The sequence below is a fragment of the Montipora capricornis genome, chromosome 14, assembly GCF_036669925.1.
Source record: "Montipora capricornis isolate CH-2021 chromosome 14, ASM3666992v2, whole genome shotgun sequence".
NCBI classification, from domain to species: Eukaryota; Metazoa; Cnidaria; class Anthozoa; order Scleractinia; family Acroporidae; genus Montipora; species Montipora capricornis.
The window spans coordinates 39,129,586-39,149,960 of NC_090896.1; the positions used below are offsets into that span (position 1 = coordinate 39,129,586).

Genomic DNA, 20,375 nt, shown 5'->3' on the forward strand with positions numbered 1-20,375 from the left:
AGGAGATTTACGAGGTTTGAGCTTGCTTAGAATCTTACTAACATCCTTAGGTGAACAGTGTATAAAACAAAGATCCTTGTCTTTGATAACTTGATCGAATGATGGAAAACTATCGAAGTTTTCGGCTGTAAAAACAGAACCAAATATTCATTCATACACTCAGCAATGTCACCTTCGTTTGTTAGCACGTTGCCATTGTCCATCTTTACGACAATTAGATCATTAGATCCTTTACGCCTGGACTGCACGTAATTCCAAAAAAGCTTATGTTCACTATTATCGTGCATATCGTTAGCCAATTTATCGAGGTACTCCCAGCGGGCCTTGTTGCATTCTTTCTTCAACAAATTACTTGTCTTTTTGTAAGTGGACCACGACTCAATATTACTACTATTCTTAGCTTGTTTGTACAATCGCTTCTTTTTCCGTACAAGTTTAATTATTTCAGCTGAAATCCAAGGGGCCAGGCGATTTTTCTTCTTTCTCCTTTTTGAGATACACTCGTCAACAGCGGTAAAAAATAAGTATGTCCACGCACTCCAAACTTCATTCACATCATTGGAAAGAAACGCACAATGCCATGGAATGTGTTCGAACAGTTCATTTAAGCGTAACCAGTCAGCCTTGTTGAAGTCATAAAACCCTCTTTCAGATGATTTCCGATGACAGGGATGAACATTCACATTAAAAGAAATAATATTGTGATCCGAAATTGGTTCACCAACCTCGACCTCGCAAATCGCATCACTATTATTAGTCAAGACAAAATCAAGAAAAAATCAAGAATGCTGTCTCCTCTTGTAGGTTGCAAAACCATTTGAGTTAGGAAATTATCCGACAATATATCCGAAAATAATTCGTAATCAAGTGAATTTTTCAGCATTAATCTACTAGTCCAATCCACGTCCTTGAGATTAAAATCTCCAACCAGAATTATTCCAATTTTTTTTGCAATATTTCTAAACATCTGGTGTCGCTTGCCGGAGGTCTGTAAAACACACCAAGCACAAAGGACTTGTTTTTCGAATAATGAACAACAAGCATTAAAAGTTCAATGTCAGATCCTTCTAATACATTTCGCTGGTTACAAATAATCTTATCGCTTACAGCTACCAAAACCCCACCACCTCTTCGGCTTCTATTTCGTCTATAAACGCGAAAATGTGAGGGGAATAACTCTGCAGAGTTTACTGTTTCGTCTAAATGCGTCTCTGTGATGGCGATAATGTCGAATTGCTTTGAATATACATCGACTTCCAAGGAGGCGGACTCTATATCCCCACCTAAAAGCAGTAAACTTATGAAGCCTGGGCGAATGCCGTACTCGTAGTAGCGCCATCTTGTGAAGTGATTGTGAAGTTGACTATCAAAGCTCGCTAAACACCAGATACTTCTTATTACCCGTTCCTCGATGACAGATAAGCTGAAAACTGTACGAGTGACATTGGAGTTATGATTTCCGTCCACTAGATTCCATTTGTGGTTGAACATGCAGACTAAAATATTAAAAGTAGCGGAGTCCAAAACCGCGTGGCCATTGCTGACAGACTCCAATCGTAATAAATATTATGTTTCCAAACAAACCAGGGAAGGACGCTGGACGAACTTTTTAGATAAACCTGATCAAATCTAACAAACTCTATTTCCGGTTGTATTAATGTTGATTCGTTATCCTCTGGAGTGGCTCAGGTAGCATGTGTGGCATTAAGCGGGAGCTCTCGGCTGAACACCCTTTCTGACCTCCTAAAGGATAAGGATATGGCATCTTTTATAATAAGTTAAACTAAGTAATTTGCAATAAACTTGAAACTTAAGGATATGCCATTACAACGATAGCAAATTTTATTTTCTAGTACACTGTCAGTATATTAAAACATGCGTTTCTACATCGACATACAGTGTGTGTATGTATACATAATGTTCCTTTGCTTGATTTTGGAAAGCAGTGGCAACTTGATTTTGGTGTTTGGGTCGTTTCCTCATGGTGATTTTTTTAACTCACCAGGACAAGACATTACAGACGATGGTGGAATTGGCTTAATTGGTACATTTGTACATTTTCATAGGGAATAATTATTCTATAACCTTTTTTCTTGTCAAAGTGACAAGCAGTTTTTGCATCCCCTTGGCTCGATGTCAAAGGAGAAAGTGGACGTCTCCTTTTCAACATGTGGTTTGCTGATTCCACCCTTTTGTGACAAGTGTCACAAATAGCACGAGAAAGACCATCATCTGCCTGGACTTTTAATTTTGATCAAAAACTTCTTCAAATATTGTCAAAAATTCACCATGAAGGTTTCGCTTTCTCTTTTCGTTAAAAAAACGTAAGAACGCACTCCACAACAGTCGTCAACTGCCTCTTTCGGGTGGCTCATCGTGAAGAATATCGTGAACAGAGCACGAGCTCGATAGCGTTGAATTTGGCGAGCGTTGAAATAAAGTCATGCTGCGTGCTCGACTTACCAGTGTGGCCCGAGCGAGCGATCAAGAATTTCTCGAGATTAGCAAAGTTTCTGCCACAGCAATTCATGTAAGAAATCTAGAAATACCTCGACCAGGAAAATCGCTACTGTAACGATACTTGCGAAAGGTCCAGCGTATTTCTCCGCCGATATTCCGAGCGATTTCCTGTACATTTTGTGCTGTGATTGAGACTTTTCCCCTCGAGCAAAACCTTGCCAAACGATATGGCGATCAAGTGATTTCCGTGTAAGAAGACACGAAACGACTTCACGGCCTGCTGACCTCTGATTGGGCAGAAAAGCACAAAGAATTTCTGGCACCAATCAGAATTGAGAATCACGCCTACTGTTTGGAACTGGTCTGGTAAGAGCGTGTCCCCAGGGGTTATTCTCACCGTACTATGCTTTTCTTCGTCGCCATTTTCTTTTTCCCGTTTTATAGACTTCCCCTTGCCTCCGCGATCTGCCACTGGTTCTCCAAGGATGGTGACAATCATGTCCCAAGTGAAACAATTTTGTATTCAAAGGGACTACTTACAACAACAAAAAAAGACAAAGTGGTGTTGCTCAGTTTAACATGAAACTTACAGACAAAATAGTTTATAACCTCAAGGTTCACTAGTCCAAATAAATAGTTGGTACATAACGAGAGTGAGATGTTTTAAAACAAAATGCCGACTTGAACGAAAACTGAAACGTGACTTAACAAATCGTTTCAGTTAATTTAAAGGATATCGCAAAAACAATGCCGTAGAGTCTAAATTAACAGTGCAGCGTACTGTATAATTCATTCGTTTAGAAATTGGAAGAAGTTCAGCTTCCTGTTTACATAAAAAGCAAATTAACGATAAACAAGCGGCCTACCTCACAATCGAAACGAACGGTCGCAGTCGACTTGCAAAGGTTCTTTGTAATGCGCCAGTAACATTTGGTGTTGTTCTAAGGTCAACTGTTCCAGGCTCCAGTTGAATTTACAGAGTCGCACAACTTTCGCGCGAAATTTCACGCTGGTACACTTATGGGTTGCATATGAGATCGTTGTGCAAAAATGGTCAAGATGTTGGTGGCGCTGATTCGAGATTTCCGGAGACCTGAAAACAAAGTTTCCATCGTCGTTCGCGCCTCTTTTATTTCTCAAAAGAGGTAATACACCATAATTGCATCAACAGGTTACCTCTTGATAACAGTCAAATAAATCTGTTCAATACGGTGGATCGATGACATCTATAACTTTTACACCGAAACTACACGTACAAAACTCATTAATACATAATATTCACTAAATAAGTTAAGCAGGCAAACCTCGATTCACTTACCATTACGAGTTACGTGCAGTGAATGAGTTGCAAATTGAGAGAAATGGCCCTGCTTTGTAAAAACTGGAAGCAACAAGAGTGCCTACGACTCAGCTTGTCAGAGTCCCAACCTCCGAACTGCATCTGTGTTACATTTCAGCGAAAGTATTGATCGTGTTTCGACCGCCATCGACTGTCTCTCCGCCGTAAAATTATAACATTTTGTGCAAGTTTCTCACAAGCGTAAATCGCGCTGCATTGTGGGATTTTTGTCCATGCATTACCCAGGACCCTAACGAATTTCGTTTTAAACGTAAAACGAGTAACAGTGGCAAGCAGCAATTCACTGCTAGAAAAAAAGATATATTTTGCTTCCGCTCCTAGTTCTGACAAATACGAAATATATCTGATACTAGTAATAATGCCAGCCTTTTGTTTAATTCTATATCAGCTATTACCCTGCTTGATAGAGGTTTCCTAAACTGGCCTCTCTGGCAAGAAGGAAGGAAAGCCTCAGCACGGATCTCCTCGAAATCGTCCAGAACTTTGAACGAATAATTAACCAAAAAACCGATGTAAAAGCTGTTATTACCACATTGAATTTTAACGCTTGCCCAATGGCGGCTGAGTGGAAGTGACGTTGCATTGATATGACATCGCGCATGCGTGACAGACCATCTAGGAGGTCTGTGCAGAGTTTCCTTTCCTTGTCACTAGAGAGGATAATAAAAGGCAGCTGCCAAGCTAGGTAATTATTTCTTTTGGCACAGACTACAATAATGACGGGGCAATGATAGTCTGAAAGCATCACGAATCACGAAAGGAATCTTTAGTGTAAAAGGTGCCATTTCAAAATGAGTGCATGTGATTATTGTTTTTGTTGAAACAGCTGATGTGCACCTGTAATTCAGCTATTGCCGCAAATAGTAACAATAAACAAGTCTATCTGTTGATCTAAAAAGTTCGGCTTAATAGTGCTGCGGAGATAATACCAGTGGAGGTTGGGAAAAAATCAGAAGAGAAAGTACCTTAAGTGTTTAATACATTAGGGAGCTTACCTAAGGGGGACGATGACGCCAATAAGAATCATCTTAAAAATATTATTTATCGTTATTGTAATTACTTCCTTATAACCCCAAGTCGTTCGGAATGGAAAGCGTGTATCAACATTGCAGGAATAAAATTGGCATGAACGGTGTGGTTGTTTGGGGAGAAAATTGAAAAATGTTCGGTTATGCTCTCATGTCCTCCTCACAACCTGAAATTTGGTCAATTCACGACGTTGTCAGGACGAGAACGGCAAAGAAATGTACCAACACGAAAAACGCACGTGCAGGGCGTTCAGTGCTTTTGTGTTACCTCATTAGTCTGAGGTGTTGTTTTGTGGCGTTTTCGTAGTCGTCGTCGTCGTCGTCGTCGTCGTCGTCCTTGCGTAATCTCCCTTTTAGGGAGCTCGCAGAGGGCCTTCGTTTCTTGAAACAATAATACACATGTACCCGCTAAGACGTCAAAAATTGAAATAAGTTGATACTGTAGGTTTCTTGTAACTACTAGATTAACCCATATACTTAACTTATTTTTTGTGAGACTCTTAATTTTAATATCTGCGAGGGGAAACAAACTGACGAATATAAATTGATTTAAACTAAGGCATTTATTCGGCACTCACTCCAAATATGGGTAATGTTGTTGCCAAGAAGGACTATGAACAAGAAGTTAAAGTTGCTCTGTCTAACGAAAGTATGCTGTTGCGAATGTTCTGGAAATGCCCAGTCGCCGGTTTTACGGACTAAGATTTCTGGAATTTGAAAAGAAAAAACCATAAAATGACTGAGGCAAAATAGATTCCTGTATTAATAATTTATTATTCGTTCCATTATCGGTCACCAGAGCCTTGTGAAATTGTAAATTAGGGAAGGTGAAACGTCTTGAGTGCATCTGTGTTTGCAAGGAGATTGTAAGTATTAGCATCCCAATATACTTCAAACCAGAAATTAAACAATTTTAGTCCTGAGATAACATCTTAAGCGTTTCAGATTCTTTGATGGAATCAACGTGTAGTCCCTTCCGAGTATTCTAATGTCCTTTTAAGTATACATATGAATACGTTCACGAATTTTTAACTGGATGAAGAAAAATAATCCATAATGATTTACAGATCTCATAAGATGTCTCTAAAAGAATAAATTCTCGGGCGTGCGTGATATAGAATATGCACTAACTATTAGCTTAAATTCCTGTGTAAATAGACTGACTAGAATTTCTTGAGTGCCTCTGAGTTTGTAAGGAGGCAGTAAATATTAGATTAAATTTAGTCGCGAGATAACCTATCAGATTCTATAATGGAATCAACATGTTGTTCCTTCGGAGTATTCTAATATCATTTTATGTATGCATGTGAATACGTTCACGAATTTTGAACTGAATGAAGACAAATAATCTATAATGATTTTAAGAATCTGAAGATGTCTTTGGAAAATAAATTCTCGTGCGTGCGTGATTTAGAATGTGCACAAACTATTAGCTGGATATTATCTTCCTGTGTAAATAGACCGGTTAGAATTTCCACCATCTATTTAAGGAATTAACATAATCTGTTCTAAATGTATTGACACAATCGATTGTTAACTCAAAATTGCAATTTGGGTAACTATTCAAGAGAGTTCTTATCCTGTCTCTAAGGACTAGTGCTTTGTGTATCACAATTTGATGTCTTCTCTGATTGGTCGTGCAGCCATGGGATACGATCGAGTTGCAAAGTGATGATAATAATTGAGAGAAAGTTGTTTGTGCGTACCGTAATTCACTTTAACCGATCTTTACGATCCATTTTACAAGCATTATTGAAGAAAGACTTACTGATATCTCATTCTCGGTTTATGAGAAAAAAAAACTCTTCCACTCGTGCCCGCTGGAACTTGCATCACCAAATTGAGTGATGAGCTGAATTGACAAAAAAAAAATCAATAATGAATTACCTGGAAACAAAATATCGTTTTAGTTATTATTGAGTCACTTTCAAATGCGGCAATAAAAACTTACGGGTTATGTTACCCATAGAAAATATATATAGAGATACCAACGAGCCGAAACCATCAATGCACAGCTGGTATATCAGAACTGCTAGTGATTAGAAAAAGATCTAGTTTATAGGTCTGCATTTTTAATCTCTTTTTAGTTGTCTGGAAAACTTTTTACAGCTGTTATCGCAAAAGAAATGAGAGCGCCGTCAGTGCTCTTGATTTGTGTTGCCTTTTGTCAGATTGTCGATAAAACGAAGTCTCAACAATGTCCTGCATTTGGATCTGAGGAGTCCATCTTGGGATGGATGTTGCAAGGACACATCTATCAAACAATGATGGCCAATATTGGCCTTCATTTCCTTTCGGTCTGCCTCAAGGATGATCGATGCCAAAGCTTCAACTTTGTGATGTCTCTCCATATGTGCGAACTCAGTGATCGCACCAAGGAAGCCAGACCTGAGGATTTTATTCCTGATGGAGACAGATATTACTTCAGAAAATACATAAACAGAGGTAAGTGGACTTTAGCAAGCTAGGTTTGTTGCATGGAAAAGACTGCTCAAACAAAGATAAAGGAATAATACTAGTTTCTCAATTTCAGTCCCACTAGGCTCCATCTCTGACCTAGCAGCCGAGTCCTGCAAGGAAATTAAGATGAGTGAAGGAAGATCACCCAACGGCAAATACTGGATGTCTTCAATAAAGCCAGGGATTCCAGTTCTTGCATTTTGCGATATGAAAACTGAAGGTGAGATCTGAAAACCTCGCACTTCTGTAATTAATCTTCTTCTCCATGTTCTTCTTCATCTGCATTGGCTATATCCTAACGTCAGGATTTATGTAAATCATCATCGTCATCTCCATCTCGAACCCCATCTTCATTTTCACCTACATCCACATCTTAAAGCTCATTCAATTACATCTTTATAGCCCTTATATTTTTATCTGGCTCTAATTCCATTTTCATCTGCAGCTCCATCTGACCCATCTTTTTAACTTCCTTTTTCTTCTCTTAACCTCATCCGTGTTTCCTTTTTTTTCCTGCAATCCTTTCACTGTCTCGTTCTCCACCACTTTATCTTCTTCCACGTTTTCCTGGTTCCCTCGAAGCAAACCTACTCTGTCTTTTCGGTTGCCTTATCCTGTTGGACTTAAAGCAAAATAATGGGGCGGGTTTGGAGATGGATTACATGCTAATCGCGGTTAAAATTGTTCCTTTATGTTGTAGATGTTAATGAATGCACTGCTTCTTCACCTGTGTGTCATGTAAATGCTACATGCAACAATAGTCTTGGTTCCTACAGGTGCACTTGCAAACCCGGATATGCTGGAGACGGAAAAACTTGCAAAGGTAATTTAAAGTCCACCAGAGACAGTTTAAACAGGCATTTTCTAAAATAAGAAGGTACTAACTTTGCACGCAAATCTAGAGTAAGGGCTACATTCAACGATTTTGAATATTATGTCTTTATAAATTAAACACATTGAAACCCGGGTCAGAAATGCGTTTTTTAAGGCTTGGACAACTCATTAGCTAGCTGGGGTTAGATGCAATTAAAACTTATTAAAAGTTATCTCACGGGTGACGGATGATAATTCAGACAGCAATTTAAGTAATAGATAAAATGTTCGCGTCCGACCTTGTTGTGTAGTGGTCATCGATCGTGACTCCCACCTCTGTGACAAAATTTAAACTCTGGCCTCGGGACGTATGCAGGCTGAGTTTCAGTCGATCTCAACCTCACTCCTCAGGTTTCTCTCTGGGTACTCCGTTTGCCTCCCTTCTCAAAGTCAACTCCCAGTCAATCACATCTCGCTGGGTTTGCGGTTCTCTGAGATTACACATGGATTGTATGGCGGAGGCCTAGGGCGCCTTCATATGCATTTGGTCCTATCCCGTTGAACCGGTCGATCCTGAAAAGCCCTTGTAGGGAGCGGTCAACTAAGCGCACATAAACTTCTACATTTACATTTACGAATGTGAGAATGATATATACATATGAAATGAAACATTGGTAGAACCTACTGGGAACTCGGAAAAATCCGAGCCCCAGATGGGATTCGAACCCACGACAGTTCATGATCGAGTCGGAAGCTTTAAGCACTGAGCTACTGGAGACTCTATGAGGAGCACTGGTGAAATGTGAGTCTGACTCGAACTGCATCACGCAGCTACAGAGTCAAACAACTACTGACAGCATACCTCATAATTTGCATCGCGCATATCACCTTAAAGCATATCTGAGATGCAGCCAACCAACCACCCAAGTGAGCGAATGTGAGAATGATTTACACATTTGAAATGAAATGTTGATGGAACCCACTGAGAACTCGGAAAAATCCGAGCTCTAGATGGGATTCGAACCCATCACCCTCCGTGATCTAGTCGGATCCTCTAAGCTCCCACCCTAGTCAGAGTTTTTCAATGTCCTTGTATGGGCCCATTTCTATTAGTAGGACTGACGCTCACATGGTTCATATGGGACTGAAATCTAGCACTTCACATTACACTCTATTCAGTTAACTCTGTTTAAAATATAAGTGCTACACGGCCAACGTTTGCATAAACGTAACCTTTCCTTGTACTTGTACATGTTCATTGCCGTGACTTTAACATCTTCACTTCCCACGGCCTGCTCCCGTCTGACCTTGTAGCTCAGTCGGTAGAGCGGTGGAGATCTAACCCGAAGGTCGTGGGTTCAATTCCCACCCTGGTCAGAGTTTTTCTCTGTCCTTGTGTTGGCCCATTTCCATTAGTAGGGCTAACGCTCACATGGTTCATATGGGACTGAAATCTAGTGCTACACGGCCAACGATTGCATAAACGTAACCTTTCCTTGTACTTATACCATTATATCTTTGAGCGTTTATTCCTTTATGTGAATCTCCATAAAAACGAAATATTTCTATGTAACTCCAGAATACAGTCACTCGAACGCGCCCTAAACACGCGCGTTATTTCATCGGCTCAGGGCACATCTTGAGGTAGCTATTTGAGAGGGTTTTTAAAGTAACACTTGAAAAAAAACCTGATAGGTAGAAAGTCTAGAGCATATGGAACACTGCCTTATATAGCTTATGGAAAATCACTCAACTTAAAACCTTGTCGACTCAAAACGTTTCTCGAAAATTCTGCACATTCTATTTCTCTCAAACCTGAGATTGTCATCATGGTGGAGGTTTAACTGTCAAGCCTAAACATGAGACCCGTAACCTGGGAGTGGTGTTTGACTCTTGTCTTTACTTCAAGCAGCACATTAACAACATCTGCAAAGCTTCTTTTACGGCACTAAGTAACATCAGGAAGATTAGGAATTATCTCGATCAATGTCAAGTTGAAAAGGTAGTTAACGCTTTTGTTACCACACGTTTAGATCAGTGTAGCGGCTTGCTTTATGGTCTACCTGAAATTGAAGTTAAAAAACTACAACGTGTTTTGAATGCTGCCACCGAAGTGGTTGCAAGACTTTAAAAAGAAGACCGCATCAGCGACATCCTGAAGAGCCTACATTGGCTATACCTGTACGTGCCCGCATCCAGTTTAAAATTCTATTACTCATTTACAAGTAAAACTGTCTGATCTCGTCTGAGACCATACCACCTCTCGCAGCTTACGTTCCGCAGGAAAATGATTATGAGCAGTCCCTGCTACGAACTCGAAAACCTACGGAGATATAGCATTTTCGCCAGGTCTGAATTATGGAACGCTTTGCCACTAGATCTTAAAACAGCAAACTCTGTAGATATTTTAAAATCCAATCTTAAATAAAAAGTCATAAAACTTAGATCGATCCTTGTTTCCTGAAAGGCGGAGTTGTGTCTCTGTTTTTTCTTTCAAGAAATGTTTGGCCTTTTTGAACAAATCATCCTCTAAATAACTTTTTTTTTGTGAGTCCTTTGTCCTTAGGTGGCCTTTCAATTCCTCTACTTCTTTGTAGAAATCGATTTCATTTACGCAAATGTGACTCTGCCATATGTGGCTCTAGTGTCGTATTGCACATTTGTGTATAAATCAAACTTTTGACCAAGAGTGGCCTAAAGTGAATAATAACATATTCATTTATAATTACTCTGAATTTGCATCAATTTCTTGCGTGGTCAAGTGGATTAACAAGTAAGAAGCAGATTCAGAGGTAAGGAGTTCAAGATTAAGTTCTGGTGAGTATACAGAAAGCTCTTGAGTAAAAGGAAATGTCTGTGAGTACAGGGGGTGGGCATAAGGGGGGGATTGATGTGTGAAAGAAGGGTGGGGTAGGTTTGAGGTACTGGAGAGGATCAGGGAGGGATAGGTGAGTTGAAGAGAGGAAAATATATCTAGTTCTTTTTTAGACCCCCTAAAAAACCAAGCCCCTGTTTTTCTAAACTACACCCCCAAAAAAGAAAGACAGTTGATAAAAATAAAACCAGTTTAAAAAATTTAAACTGGTTTGAAAAATATGAACCGGTTTAAAAACATTTCAAATCAAAAACAAAGTTAAACCACAACATATATCGCTTTATTTCGTATTCCATGTAAAAAGCATAGACACGTTCTGTATTATGCGTTTTTAAGAATTAAATTAGTATTTTTATCTTTATTATTCTTCCTTTTCTGCTTCGTTCCTTCCACTCCATACTCTTACTCCATCTTCTTTTCTTCTACATCATCTTTTCACCTCAAACTTTAGATTCACAGTGAGAGGTCAGCAGAGGATGACGATTTGAGTGAAACTTTTGCCCCTTTTTGTTGTAGATATTAATGAATGCAATACTTCCTCCCCCGTCTGTCACATAAACGCGTCATGCTACAATACTCTTGGCTCTTACCACTGCACTTGCAAGCCAGGATACACTGGTAGTGGAAAATCATGCTCAGGTAACTTGCACCTTTTAATTTTAGTCAGGAAATAAGGAGTACGGGATTGTAATCAAATTCTTGGTGTATCACTTTTTTTTAATACAACAGAGAAAAAAATAAGAAACATTATTACTGTTATTATCATTATCATTATTATCATTATTATTAATATTATTATTATTATTAGTAGTAGTAGTAGTAGTAGTAGTAGTAGTAGTAGTAGTAGTATTGTTATTGTTATTATTATTATTATTATTGTTATTATTATTATTACTGAGCTCATCTCTTCAAAGAAGCAGGAGGACTATGCAACAACAATCGCATGGATTCGAACGAAAGTGTCCTTCACCATCCTGCGGACTGCCCTAGTTTGTTTGAGGGGAGCAGAAGAAAGACAAATATACAGGAGAATGACTTAGAGATAGAGAAGGGACTTGCTGGACTGACATAATAATTTATTAACGAATGTGTTATGCTTTCGCCTGACTGATTTTTCTCTTTGATACATAAGACTTTTTATGTACAACACGTTTTTAGACCATTATGTTTTAGATCATCATTTTAACTTATTATTATTACTATTATGAGTAAGTTTTTTTTTTGATTAGCTTTTTCTTTAGTAATGCTTAATTGTCTTTTTCCAATTTATAAATTATTCACATATCGTAAATAGTTTTCTATCGTTAACATATAATTTAGTTTTTAAAATTTGTAAATAATGTCGGTATATAGTTTAAAATTGTAAATATTTATTATTATTATTATTATTATTATTATTATTATTATTATTATCCAATGTATTTAATTGCTGTCTCTCCACAGCACCCACTGTAACAGTTTCACATTCTTCTCTGACTAACTTATTAATATTGATTCTTGACTCAAACGAGCCAAGCTAGTGGGATAATAAGGTCAAACAAATTAACATACACTGATAACATGGATTGTTTCTGGAGGTCCACCTCGAACGCAAAGCTGAAATTGAATTTCTCCCGATTTACAAGTACAGCCGAGAAGTTGAACTTTACATGGCATAATAACCTGTGAATGGCTTCTTCACCAACTGATCACTTCACTAAAATTGTCCTTTAGGTTTCTCAAATATAACAACAAATGGTGCCAAAGGAAGATTTGGCATAATTCAGCAATTCACTGTTCCAAGAAATGGTCGTTACATGATCAAAGCTTGCGGCGGTCGAGGAGGAACCCACTCGTATAACTACGGGGACAGCTCAGGAATTTACTACGGAGGCAAAGGAGCCTTGAAAGAGGGAACGTTTACGCTGAATAAAGGGACAGTGCTGAATATTGTGGTGGGACAGAGAGGAGGAGATTCTGTGGAGGTGAAAGGAGGGCAATCAACTAACATGACTGCAGCTGAACTAGGGTTGTCTGTGGAGGACAACGCTGGTACAGGGGGAGGGGGAGGGAGTTTTGTTTATACAATAAGTAATGTGCTTTTGCTGGCTGCTGGAGGGGGTGGGGGTGCATCTGGTGGATATAACGGGTCGGATGGTCAGGTGGGTAATAATGGCTCTAGTAGCGTAGGGAAAGTATCGTCTAATAGCAGAATCGGGGGAACTAGGGGACAGCCCGGTCAGTGCAACAGTGCAGGTGCTAGTTATCATGGGGGAGTAGGCGCAGGTTGGTTAGCGCAGGGGTGTGCCAGGGCAGGTAATAGTCATGGTGAAAGGGGTGGGTCACGTGCTCAAGGTTGGGTAGGAGGACGAGCGGGTGCAATGAATAGTGGTTACAATGGTGGACCAACCCCTGGGGCAGTTGGGGGATTTGGTGGTGGGGGAGGGGGCTCTGAAGATAACGGTGCATCAGGCGGTGGAGGTGGTTACTCTGGTGGAGGAAGCGGCACTCACCCAAAGCAAGCCGGAGGGGGTGGAGGTTCATATTGCCGTGGCTGGAATTGTTCGGGTGCATCTGGTGGCAACCTGAATGATGATGGCCTGGTGCAAATATTCGAGTTGTCTTAGCAAGAGGCAAAATGGGTATAACACTTCGTAAAAAGTTTCAAGACCTTTGCATTTAGATGGAACATTTAATATTTGCAGTTAGGGGAAAATTTAGACTTAATATAATGGGATAACTTCTTTCATATTATTGTAATCATTTTGTTTGCGAATAATGAACCATGGCTAGGAAAATGGAAATTCTGTGTTAGAGGATACGGCGAAAAAGCTTCATGGAGTAATCCTTTTTAACCAAATTATTTATTCAACTACGTATTGCTTTAAAGGGAACAAGCCGAAGGAGGAGGAGGAGGATCGTATTGCGGTGGTTGGAATTGTTCGGGTGCCTCTGGTGGCCACCTGAACGATGATGGCCTGGTGCAAATATTCGAGTTGTCTCACTTTAAGAGTCAACATGGGTGTAGCAGTTTGTACTACTTTTAAATAACTTTGCATTCAACGGAATTTTTAAGCTCTGCAGTTATGAAAAAATTTAGGGACTATAAGATGATAACTCGTCTGATATTGCTGTTATTATTTTATTCAAGGATAATTAACTGTGGTGAGGTAAATAGTTCGTTTGGGTCACCTACTTGATTAGCTCATTAAAGGGGCAGTGTCACGCTAATTTAAAACAATAAAAGGCGTCCTTACGCCGAAAATTAATGCTGTAGTTTTGTTTCCAATGACCACTGAAGTGCACTGAAGCTATTTTTTGTTGTTTGCAGCCAAGGATGGAGAGCATGTATAGGGATTGAAACTTGAAAAAACTGTCCACTAGCCAGTCTTTTCAAATTTGGAGACAGTGTCTTCAGGAACATCACACCAAAAATTAAATACGAATAGCTCTTTGAACCATAAATACATTTCATATCTTGTCAGTGGGTTGTCAGAAATGTTGTACGTGTGAGCTTAAGTATTAAGGTAGACATTTACCCAGTTTTGACCTAAAAACAGAAAATTTGGCATGACAGTGCCCCTTCAAACTATTTGGGTGTCTCAAACCTCACAGGGTATATTGAGGGTCTCAATGGGGTTAACACCTTTAGCCGAGAAACGTTATCAGAAGTTAATCCTTAGGCGTGAAAATGACAAAAAAGTAACCTTTAGCCGGGAAAAAAATTAAAAGCATTATTTGATTTTTTTAAAATTTTATTTTGAAAAGTGTCGTCACGCAACGATCCTCCCCACAAGGGAGGCAGAATCGTTACGTGACGACACTAAAACGGCCGCGGGGGAAGACTATTAGTTGGAGGACTTGACAAAAATTTAAGTCGCATTCTGATGACCAATGACTTTTTCTATTCAATATGTGTACTAAGATCCTACTAACTAATACAGAGAATCCCAAAAAGCAAAAACGGAAAAGTTTTTTTTTCAAGGAGGGACGTTTCTTTCTTTTTCATGTAAGTTAACCGTGACAGAAAAAAAAACCATTAGCCGTGAAAAGGCTTTTTTTTTTGCCGTTAGCCGTGAAAGCTATTCCCCCACATAGACCCTCTATTTTGTACTTTATGTAGTTTTCTTTTCTTTTCTTTTTTTTTTTTTTCTGTGTAATTGGTCGTATAATTTGTTCTGTTATTTTCCCGACTGTTTATCGTATTTGCGAGAGTTTCAGTAAAAATTGATCTGACTTGACTTGCGGAAGTCAAGTTTTCCAAAATGCGTAAGGCAGCGAGGCATATAAGCTTATTATTAAAGAAGGAAAACATTAACCTGAAAGCTAACCGTTGTAAATATGTGTTTTGTCTCTCGCTCTATTTCTCTCAGCTTTAAGTTGATTTTCTCTTCTTCTCCTTCCTCGGCTTCTCTCGAGGATTGGCTTGGCTTAAATTTCTCAAATTTCATCGCCTCCTCTCCCGTACTCTTTCCTGCTATTTATCTTGTTGCTCGTCCTTGATATGATTTCCCGCCAGAAAAACTAGGGTTGCCAAATGCAACGCCGATTTCCCGCCATGGAAAATTGCCCGAACACTCCCGTTCCCATGGCTGTCCTGCCTCCCCACCTCCACTCCGACAGTCTGTACGGGCGGACAATATTACGACCAGTGCCCAGTTTGACCTCTTCTGAGTGGGGTTTTACCGAGCGAGTCATTTTGGAAAAAACATTGCGCGGTGGGTGTCCTGTGGTATAAATGCGAAAACTTTAATTTTTCCCCTTAATTTCTTCCTCAAGTGATCTCCTTACTTCACCAAAACGTAGCCCTATTAGTTTTCATGAAATACGAAATTCGACTATTAATAAATCAAGGTCGTGCCCGATCTTCACTCGGTTACCCGAGATGACGGCCTCCACATGTCACTACGTACAAGCACGTTAAGTACACAAGCAAAATCACAAACTTACTCAGAAAGTTGGCCAGACGTCTGAAATTTACCTCCACGTATTAATTCTTTTTGTCTCATTAGTCACGTGAATGTGCTGAAATGTCATTTCAGTGGAATCTTATCTGGAATCATGTCTTACCTATCAGCAAACCAAAGTGAGCCTTTGCGATGTCCTCTCAATACCCGTACATTCCACTCCGATGTTAAAGTATTGTACCTTCTGGACAATCTGGCAGAGTTTAAGGGATCTTTTACTTTTCTCAGAGCTGGCCAGCCAGACCTGTCAGTTTGCAAGGAAAATGCAACTATTCGACGGGACATTTGCATGATAATCCCTCGCATCCTTCTCGAGGAGTATAACCATCCTCAAAGCTAAGTGTGGTAAATTGAAAGCGTTGTAGAGTTAGTCCTTCAAAATTTCCAGTCTGGCCGAACAGTTCTGTCAAATTGAAAGCGCTCTAAGTCTCTCAATAGACTGCCTGAGCAGCTAAAGTTCGACATTGGAAACTACTTCGGTTGACGATTTTGTAAGTCAATGGTCATCAAGCTAAATGGCATTAATTTAATTATGCCACTTGAAATTAAGCCTATCCAAACTAAAGAAGGCCCAACAAAGAGGTAGCGGGTTTTCTGAGAAAGACTTGCCCTGTACCAGACCATTCATCAAACACAAAGCTAGTGTCACTAATAAGTGCATTTGCTGTGATGAGGGAGATAGTGCTGCGGTGCTCTACAGGTTTTCCAGATCAGGAGTGAATAGAGATATTCGTCTTATGGCCATCGAATTACATGAACTTCAGCTGCTAGCAAAAATCTCAAGGGGAGCCTTAATTGCTATTGAGGCGAAGTATAATATGAATGATTAACGACATTAAGAAACAGTCACAGGTCCTTAACAAAAAAAGGTAATAGTACAGAGGAATTGGAAGCAGACAAGTAAACAATAAAAAAAAAAAGACGAAGCCTTTGAGTTTGTAAAACATGTTTCGACGGAAACTTCCGCCATCCTCAGTAAAATACAAAGCGATGTAAGCTGAATTTATAATAAATAGAAAATGCTAATGAAAAATCGTATGCATCCGGTCCGGCATACGGTCCAGCATTTTTCCACGGGTGTGAAGGAGCATTTAACCAGTGATGTAGCCTCTCACATTTTCAAACATCTGCAGAATTCTGAACATTGTCATGCCTCGTATTCAGCAGATTGTTTTAGGGTTTTAGATCACGCCTCCACCAGTTTCCAACTCAAGATAAAAGAGGCTATTCATATTCAGAGAGAACAACCCTATTTGAATCAACAATTACACCATGTCAACCTTAAACTATCCTTTACAAACACTTCCCGACGTAATCTGGAGGGAATGGCCGTCAATGCACGATAAGGCAAACCCCTTGGAGTCTATAGGTGAGACGGAAATGGACCTCAGGTTCTGTAAATATGACCGAAGCATGGAAAAGCTTACACCCTACTCAGGTAAAGCAAAAGAAGGAGAATACCGATTTCATTAAATAAACATAAACTAGATCTATTAAACCGGGACAAGATAACAACTATTGTTTCTCCAAACCATAGCATTAGTGACAAGGCACTGCTAGTAAACCAAAAATGATTGTGCCATTTTATAAATGATAAAATTAGCCTTCCTTTATATTTTTATATCCTAAAAGGTGTACTGATGGCTACAGCATTGGGCTAATATTGGGCTAATATTGGGCTAAGTATATTCGGCATAAAAACGTTGCATTTTCAGCTACAATACGCGAAATGGTCGTGAAAATGCATTTATCATTATGTCTTTAGAATCCCCTACTGAAAGAAGGCACGTGGACCACTACTGGCCTGAACAACCAGGATATTCGTTCTCCCGCTGTATTTGGCTGGCGCAGGAGCCCATTAGCTGGAACCTCCATACGTATTATAGGTCCCATATCTTTTGATTTTTGTAACTGCTATATCTTTTCATCATTTTGAAATACCTTTGTGTTTCGGGTGTCCTGCACTAGATTTATTCAGGGGCCGACAATAGGTCTCTTACGATTGGCTATTGTGAAAACACTCGCAAAAACCCCATGCGAGTTGCTTCTAAAAATAAAAAGATACGGGACAAGGTTGACTCAGAGGGTTAATATGGAAGATGGAGGCTCCGGGTAATGGGCTTCTGGCTGCTGCAAAATTGGTGATGAGTGGAAGCCAGTGTGGATGACCATCCCAGAAGTGTCAAAGGCTTGTCAAAAGTTAATGAAATGATCATGTAAGCGAGGATGTTTCAGATGCAAATTTGCAAAGTTTGATCTAGATTACACACCTCTATGCCGGTGCAAATGCAATATGATGAGTAGTGCTGGTCGAACAATAGGCAACTAAGTAATTTAGTGAAGGAACGCCCGCAAAGTGTCTTGGGAATTAATGTTCTTTAAAAGATTACCGAAAATAGCAATGGAAGCTGTGTAACCTCTTTTGCCTAAATATAAATACTTTTCATGAAGTTTTCATCAACAATGTGCGCCCAAAAGCAATTATTTCTATTAGCGAGGACTACAGTAATTACGGGGCAATGATGGTCTGAACGCTGGCATCACGACAAAAAATCTCGTTGTGACCTTACACACAGTTTTAGCCTGTGGTATTGATTTCTTGATAGAAGTATGAGAGAGAAAAGGTCTTTGGTATTGTGGAACAATGACTGTCTTTAAAGATGAGGGAAAATATTTTTTTTAGGCAAATACGGAAAATGAAGAAATTGCGAAACATTTAATTTGATACTAACAATGTGTTCAGCCCACATTAAAAATTGAAACTTAAATAAAATTGCAAGACGCCTTTCAGTGCTTAACAAGACGCATTCTTCAGAAAGGTTAGGAAATTAAATCTGGCAAAAGCAATGAATAAGAAGATTCAGGAATAAGGTATATCGTGTGTGTGCGTACCTTCAGTGAAATGAACCAGTTTGCCAGTCAGGATTTACAGAGGGAGCTTAAGCAAAGGACCACGATTCAGAGGACGTCATCTATATATTAAATATAGCTTGTAAGAAGACATTAATTCGGAACTCTCTTCAAATATGGGTAAGTTTGTTGCGTAGAAGGACTTTAAACAAAATGTTAAAGTGGCCCTGTCAGACTCTTCTGGTCCCCTCAATGCTAAAAGATTTATCTGTATTAAAACTAATAATCATTTCAAGAAATGGAAATGTCTGGTCGCCGGCCGTTTTTCGTCGTAATATTTCTGGCAATAAAAAACCCATAAAATGCCCAAAGTATAATAAACTAGTTTGTTAATCATTTATTATTCACTCTGTTATTGGTCACCAGAGCCTTGCGAAATTGTAAATTAGAGAAAGCTAAACGTCTTGAGTGCCTCTGTTTGTAAGGAGACAGTAACTATTAGGGTCCCAATACACTTAATTATATAAAACCAGATTTCGTTTTAGTCGCGAGACAACATCTTAAACGTTTCAGATACTTTGATGTTTTCCGGCGGCATGATCATGACGATTAATTTTGCACTTTACTGCAGAAGCATAATAACTTGCATACACTATATTGCTTTCTGGGGTTAGAAACGGGAGTTCCGCCTTTAGGCTTGGCTAAATCTAATAATATATATTAAAGGAACAATTTCTATTGGATTGCGTTACAATTATCTGCAACGAATGCAACTGTAAGCAATGTTTGGGACAGTTTAGAATCTTTTTGGCCAGATAAGACTTTAAAAAGCGGTTTGATAAGCTCGAACCTGTGATTTTCGGCAAAATTTCTAACAGCGATTGAGTTATAAAAATCGTTTGTCTTGTTTGTCACGCAGTATTCTGGCCGGCTAGGGTTGCTTAATTTGGAACCGAATTCATAATTACTGTGGTGACTGTCCACACTATATTAATACCTTTCCATTTCTAAGCTTTTTGTGTGAAATGGATGTCCAGTCGTGAGCTGCCTTTTTTGGCTGTAACATTGCAGTGGAGTAAGTGAATTACTACGCCTAGCTTGACTTTTTAATTGCCCCGCAAGGATTTTGCCTCCGAGGACGCATCATTGTAGCTTGCGCGTATAGAGCAACACATGTATTGTTTGTTACCAGGAAAATTCTCGACTTGAAAGCTGTAAGCGCGAAGGGAATGATCGGAAAATGATGGCGTTGTCACACCAAATGCCCGCAAGTGGGTCCTGGGTTATGATGACGTAGAAGAAGTCAAAAAGGGACTTTTATATAGATGAAGATGAAGAGAATGGCCGAAGAATAATATATAACGTGAACAAAATTCTGGAAAAAATACGTTTATAAACGCCGTAGTGGGGAGAGCATTGCTCAGAGTTACGGTGTGTCGATGTACTAGTCCTTCTTCAGTCATTTAAGCTCTATTCTTTGAGTGAGAGGGATCGAAGTAATCGATTATAGTTCGCCAGAATTGATCAGCGAAAACACGATGGACTAATTGCGAAATACTTAAATACTTACGGTAGGGGCGATA

At 39.4% G+C, this 20,375-nt stretch overlaps 1 protein-coding gene across 2 annotated transcripts in view; it reads left to right on the forward strand.

Moving 5' to 3' along the window:
• The window catches only part of LOC138032756 (uncharacterized PE-PGRS family protein PE_PGRS20-like), a 100,994-nt gene extending 86,252 nt beyond the window's left edge, over nt 1-14,742 (forward strand). The window contains exons 1-5 of one of the 2 annotated variants that reach the window (XM_068880478.1): nt 6,877-7,293; nt 7,382-7,528; nt 8,009-8,131; nt 11,513-11,635; nt 12,710-14,742. In XM_068880478.1, coding sequence (XP_068736579.1) covers nt 6,975-7,293; nt 7,382-7,528; nt 8,009-8,131; nt 11,513-11,635; nt 12,710-13,602 — 1,605 coding nt within the window. In that variant the 5' untranslated portion in view covers nt 6,877-6,974 and the 3' untranslated portion in view covers nt 13,603-14,742. Of the gene's footprint in view, nt 1-6,876; nt 7,294-7,381; nt 7,529-8,008; nt 8,132-11,512; nt 11,636-12,709 lie in introns of those variants that run through there. The other variant, XM_068880477.1, reaches the window with a different exon arrangement.
• Nucleotides 14,743-20,375: the final 5,633 nt, after the last annotated feature.